The sequence below is a fragment of the Phoxinus phoxinus genome (assembly GCF_949152265.1).
Source record: "Phoxinus phoxinus genome assembly, chromosome: 21".
Taxonomy (NCBI): Eukaryota; Metazoa; Chordata; class Actinopteri; order Cypriniformes; family Leuciscidae; genus Phoxinus; species Phoxinus phoxinus.
Genome location: NC_136896.1, coordinates 25,087,551 through 25,094,327, shown reverse-complemented (window position 1 = coordinate 25,094,327; position 6,777 = coordinate 25,087,551). Strand labels below are relative to the sequence as shown.

Below are 6,777 nucleotides of genomic sequence, written 5' to 3'. Positions count from 1 at the left end.
TATTGTCAGACATGAGCCATTGATCTGAGAGCCATCCAAACCCCAAATCATTCCAGCAACATAAAGGATCCCGTCATATTGCCTCCGCAGAGCTATTGTTCTGACTTGAAATACTCCACAGCTGCGGCTCAACGCACAGCACATCTCCGGATCAAAGATTTTGGGAGGAATGACTCACCAGAGCTGGCCACTGGATCTGCTTGGCTTTTGTTCCCTGCAGTTGGGCACCCTCCTTCCTTTTGGCCCAAACCAGCTGATGTTCCAGCAGAAAGATCTGGAAGTCTTCGTACACCTTGACCCACTCACGCTTCTCCCACTCAAGGTCGTCAAACTCCACGTACACCTGCGGAAAGAGCAAGAAGAGGGGTCAAAGCTTGGTCACATTATCACCCTCGTCCTGTACGTACGGCCCACATTAGCATCATGCTAGATAAGTTCTCCTGCTGTATAAGGTTTGAAAGCATATAAGTGGTGAGGAAAGACATTTTTTTGAGTTGATATGTTAAGGACTTTCACAGGATTCGCATCAAAGTTACCCATTGCATTGAACCTTGATGAGTAAAGCGCCAGGTCAAGCTTTGTTGTAATACAATTTCAACTTTGATGTTGTTTGCCACTGACATATTAAGGCACACAATTATTATCTTTGATACTCTATGTCCTATATATGTAAGCAACTTTGCCTCAAAAAAATAAACAAACAACCCCTGCAAATAGATAATATTTTCCCTTCAAGTTTTTGTCAGGACTTCACTGGAACAGAACATGAAATCTACATCCACTACATACCAACACTTTATTTTACAGTGTCCTTGTTACATATGTTACATGTACCTACCATAGTAATAACAGTAAATTATGCATAATTACATACAACTAACCCTCAACAAACCCTAACCCTATAATAAGTTCACGTTGTTCATTAATATTAATCAGTACTTAGCGTAAACAATGACACCTTCAAATAAAGTGTAACCAAATAAAGTTAAAACTGATTCATTACAAAACAAGGACAGACTAAATGAGAAAAAACTGGGTCAAACCCCCAGTCACCTCTCAGATACCAAATACAGACATTGCCTGTAACATAATACTAGAATATTTAACACTGGTTTTAAGAAAACTAGCCTATGATTTCCATTTCATTTTATAATACAAGAAAATGGATGGAATTGCAAATCCACCCCCTTCACTCCACTTATAGAGCATTTTGTGGTTTAATAAACCATGGTGGTCTAAGAAAATAAGAAAAACCCATAATCTAAGCACTTCAAGTCTTTAGAACAAGCATGCTACAGTTTACATTCTTGACATATAGCATGTACCATCTAAATTGCAGAACTATAAACTGCGTGTTCAGAGTGAAGTGTTCGGTGCACACGCAAGCGGTTTATGATCTGATTTGTTTTGCATCTCAGAGCAGCTCAGTTCACAGTAAATGCAGCAAACTCCATCTCTGTATGAGCTGCGAGTTTAACGTGCATTTGGGAATGAAACACGGGCTAGGTTTAGTTTAAACATTAACATAATTTCTAACATTTTTGTGAAAGTACAGCATTTTACTAGTATTACGCCAAAATAAAAAGCTCAAGAATTTAAAATGTTACAAGCTTACGGATTTGAAAAAGTAAACAAAAGTGAAAAATAAATATACTAAACGTATTTGAAATACATTTATTTTATTCTAAGTATACTATACATTTAAATATTTATGTACTTAATATAAATACCCTGCAATTGTACTTTTAGTAATTGGTATACTATACTTAAAGTCTGCTAAATTGGAACAACTAATTTTGTACTTAATGCATTTTTATTTATCCGGAAATAGTGCTGAGGTCCAACTAAAGATATAGTTAAGTATATTTGATTGTGCTAAAGTGGAACTATTGCAAGTATACGTTAGGTGCACTTTAAATATCTTGCATTTAAATACTGATATTATACAGTGATCATACTATCCTTACTATTAGTGATATTAAAACAAATTTTAGGCTTAATATTAAGAAATGTGCATTGTGCAATAAAGTACTCCAAATAAAGTATATTAGTATACTTATTTATACTTATAAAGTTATAATATGTATATTAGTAAGTCTCAAGCAATATGTCAGCAAATATGTTAATGGATTTGTAGTATATGTAGTATGAAATAAATGTATTTTAAATACATTTTGGTATAGGTTTTTTCACTAGGGAAGAATTAAAAGTGTTTGTTAAAAGTGAAGAATTTAAGACAAATGTGAATTGTAACTTGCAGTGTAAAATAAATTGTTATTTTAAAGTAAAATTCGAATTAACAACATGAATATATTTACTTGCATGTCATGTGATCATTAACCGACATCAGAGTACCTTGAACAAACAAATGTGCAGTTCAATTATTGAAAAATGTTAACTTAAAATTTAAGGGGGTACTTCAAGTAAATATTTTCCATATAAGGGGTTCAGCTGACAAAAACCTTTGGGGAACCGCTCTCACAGTGTTTTAACAAGAGCATCTGATAAACAACAACTTACTGTAACAGAAAAAAGTTCAGTGCAATTTCACAGCCATAAAATCTCCTTGGTCTTAAATGATCTCATTTGGTTTTGATTTTATGTACAGACTTGGTCACTGCAGACCCACTGAATGTCCTGCCTTCCTCACAGTCATGGCGCTAAAACTGTGCCTCTGTCCTGCTGCGGTGCTTAGCTGTGAAACAACCCACAGCCATGTGATTCAAAGCGGAGCTGGTGTGCAGGACGTTTGTGTGTTTGTGAAACACCGAGACAAGAGGGAGAACATGTGTTTGAGCTGCTGGATGTTTTCAACATATGCAGCATGTCGTAAAGACAGCATGTTTCTGGCCTGTCAAAGTCTCCTCTTTCACAGCGTGTGTGCGTAAGGCGGGCGTAGCGTGATAGGCTGGAGAACTGGTTTCCAAAAAATAAGCCCCACTAAAGGTTTGGCTCTATTTTTTAGCCTGTTTTCCAACTGGAAAAACTGTTCCTCCACTGGACAAAGTCCATCTGTTGACTAATACGATCCTGCGCACAACACTTTTAAAGTGCATACAGAAAGCACCCAGCTAATGATTTGAAATGCACAGATCTAGTGCTGAGAGCTGTGGGAATCATCAGCGCGAGTGAGTCAGCCAAGAGCACATTGCACAACCCCAGTGCTGAGCAACGTGCAGTAACAGGAGCGGGTTTCATCATGTGGATTCATACCAGAAATGATTCACTGACTGCCTGTTGTGGTTCTCTCACCATGACTGGGGTTGTGAGGCTCTAATGAGTGTTTTTGAGGGGAACGAGTGAAGAACAGACCTGTCAGGGCAGATTTCACATCTGGACCCCCCTGTTATCTGCAGGCTAAGCTGAAGAAAAAGACCAATTTTAAAATATCACTTGAAGCAACAACCTATCCTATTTCTGCTATCAACAAAAATCTCACAGTGGTGTTTTATAGGGATGTTGTCCCAACAGTAACCCAGTGACAAATTAATGAAAGACAATAAAACAATTTAATACCAAAACGTGAATGCCTGTCTCCAAAAGTAGCTTTTTAGCTAGGGTTCTGTTAGTCCTTAGCCCATTTCTTAAGGCCCATTTCACACCAAGCTTAATAACTATTATGATCCACACCAATGGACGATAATGTTCTGGTTATTATAAGCACGCATGGCGGTTATGTCGTCTGCCGCTTTACATGCTCGAGCTCTTTAAAATCATTTGGATTCTGATTGGCTGTCCATGTTTTTATTAGCTGGGAAAAAAATCTCTGAAAGTTGATACCAAATAGTATGTCTGTGCCGTTATCATTATAGTTGTGTTGTGGATTCCCTAATAGAATCATTCTCATAGAAAGATTATTAAAACTTTATAGTGTAGGTTATAATTATCATCCTTGGTGCGAATGGCCCCAAGTCCTTCTGTTTAATCTATGGGATCTTTCATCGTTTACAATCATAATCATTTGTCTCGAAGTCTTATAATTTGAAAACGAATAGCACACCTCTCCTCAACAAGCCGCATGATTTCAGCTATTATTTAAAGCTGAACCAAAATTAAAGCTGTATACTATTCTAAATAAATTGAAAATAAACAACTAAAGACCAAAATAAGCCATTTTAAAAGCTGCAAAGGAATTAAGGCATCACAACATTATGATGTAGCCTACAGTTTGAAAAGCTGAAAATAATTACGCTTAGATGTGTGATTAAAATATATATTTTAAATAATTTGAATGGTAGAAAACAAGAAAAGTGATGTAAAATGTACAAATTAAGAAAATATGCATGCAGAATTAAAAATCCTATATAAATCGCACAAACAGTCCAAAAAGCTCCGCCATCTTTAGTGTGTCGGTTGGTCATATGACCACATGTGATGCACACATCCTTGCACAACAGAACAAGACACTCTCCCACCTCAACATCTGTACATCTGGTACACTCTAAAAACAAATAAAGGTTTTTATTGCCATTGTTGGTTCCATTAAAGGAACACTCCGACTTTTTGGGACTTTAGCCTATTCAACTTATCCCCCAGAGTTAGATAAGTCCATACATACCTTTTTCATCTCCGTGCGTGCTATAAGTCTGTTTGACGCACCCACCGCTAGCCTAGCTTAGCACAAAGACTGGATGTAAATGGTTGCAGCTAGCATACTAATCCAAATAAGTGACAAAATAACACAAACATTTTCCTATTTACATGTTGTGATTTGTAGTCACAGAGTGTACAAAAAACTAAGTCACATGAGACACAGACATATTTTAACCGTATAAATACTGGGAACTATATTCTCTGAAGGCGAAGCACTGCTGCTTGGGCGGAGTGATAACCGCAGCACCTGAGACGCGCCGTGGTGAGGAGCAGAGAGTTCGTTCAGAGCACGTCTCAGGTGCTGCGGTTATCACTCCGCCCAAGCAGCAGTGCTTCGCCTTCAGAGAATATAGTTCCCAGTATTTATACGGTTAAAATATGTCTGTGTCTCATGTGACTTAGTTTTTTGTACACTCTGTGACTACAAATCACAACATGTAAATAGGAAAATGTTTGTGTTATTTTGTCACTTATTTGGATTAGTATGCTAGCTGCAACCATTTACATCCAGTTTTTGTGCTAAGCTAGGCTAGCGATGGGTGCGTCAAACAGACTTATAGCACGCACGGAGATGAAAAAGGTATGTATGGACTTATCTAACTCTGGGGGATAAGGTGAATAGGCTAAAGTCCCAAAAAGTCGGAGTGTTCCTTTAAGAACCTTTAACATCCATTCATTGAACCTTTCAATATAGGTTCTTTATAATAAAAAAATATATATTTTAAGAACTGTTTACTGACAGAAGAAAAATGTTTGGCACCTTCATTTCTAAGTACGTACGTTAATAACTGTAACTCAAACGTTGTTTAGAAAACATATACAATTATCCTTTCAACTTATACCTTTCAACTTAACCTATTCATTAAAGTCCATTGTCTTACTATGCATAATTCATCAACCATGTAATTTTAAAGAAAATAAGTGTTCTCTCCACCTCCAAAATGACTAATATGAACATCTGAACATGCCCAAAAATGGTAAGTAGTTCGCTTACAACATTTTGAGTGTGTGTGCGTGTGTGTGGGCATGTAAAGTCCAGCCCTGATTCCTGTAATGACACATGTGACCGACTTCTGTTCTCCCCTCCCCCCCGTCCCGCTGACCCCTCCCTCCCATAATCCCCTTCACTGCAGGGATCATGGAGGACGGCTTTCCTCATTCGCCCTTTCTCGGTCTCAGAATGAAACATTAACTTCATATTGTGTTTCTGCTGAACCCACCCTCTCAGTTGAGTCTCTGCTGCTGGCAAGATGAAACATTCACTCTCATTAAAAATTGACATGGGGCAGAGGGCCAGAATGAGTATGTGTGTGTGTAGGGCACAGTTACTTCTTATGCTGGTTATTCAGGCAGTGACCTGTAAAGCCTGAGGTTCTGGTATTAGTGAGAGGCTCCATACACCGCTGCCACAAATAGTAACCTATAATTAGGGTTGCACAATTAATCAAAATAAAACCAAAATCGTAATATGGCTTAGTGCAAATATCAAATTGCAAAGGCTGCGATTTAAATGAATAAAACTACACTTTGCATGTTTCAGAGTGAATCACGACACTGTGTTTATTTACACGCGAGCAGCTCATGTTTTCAGTGTTTCAGAGCAGCTCTGTTTGCAATAAATGCTTTTCAACAAAAATCATTGCAACATGCGCCAAATATCTTCCAATTCTTGTAATGAGAAGCTATTATAAACTGGCTGTTGTCAACAAAAGAGAAGCTTTCTATGCAATTTTCCAACAAAATTAAAACTTTATGGTTTAATATTTAAAAATAAAGACATTAAATCAGCCATAAATGTTACTATAGTAATTTCACTGTTCAACTGTAAAATAAAATTGTTATTTTATTTTTCTTAAATACACTATTTTTGCCCAAATAAGCGATGCAGGATGATTGGACGAATCAGGTTGTGAATAAGCAGAGGGAGTATGGGAAGGCGCTGGACAGGAGGACAGTACACAGACAGATGGCCCAGATCTGCTCCTTCAGCAGGGTGGAAGAAGCCTCACCCAACAGACACGGAGCTGCTCAGATTGATTACCAACCTGAACGGAGAGGAAGCCCTCGAGCACACGATTAAACCTTCCTGCATGCAAGTCTAGACTACTACTACAAATCTCATCTTGTCATGCTAATATTTTAGGTGTATGTGCCGGTTAGTAGCAGAAAGTGGATCAGGGCAAG

At 37.7% G+C, this 6,777-nt stretch overlaps 1 protein-coding gene across 4 annotated transcripts in view; it reads right to left on the bottom strand.

The window, feature by feature from the left end:
- jmjd1cb (jumonji domain containing 1Cb) overlaps window positions 1–6,777 on the bottom strand; it is a 132,828-nt gene that overhangs the window by 78,481 nt on the left and 47,570 nt on the right. For 3 of the 4 annotated variants that reach the window (XM_079595560.1, XM_079595559.1, XM_079595558.1), the window contains exon 2: window positions 179–343. The exons of the other annotated variant lie outside the window; for it this stretch is intronic. In XM_079595560.1, coding sequence (XP_079451686.1) covers window positions 179–343 — 165 coding nt within the window. The remainder of the gene's footprint in view (window positions 1–178; window positions 344–6,777) is intronic. 4 annotated transcript variants of the gene reach the window in all.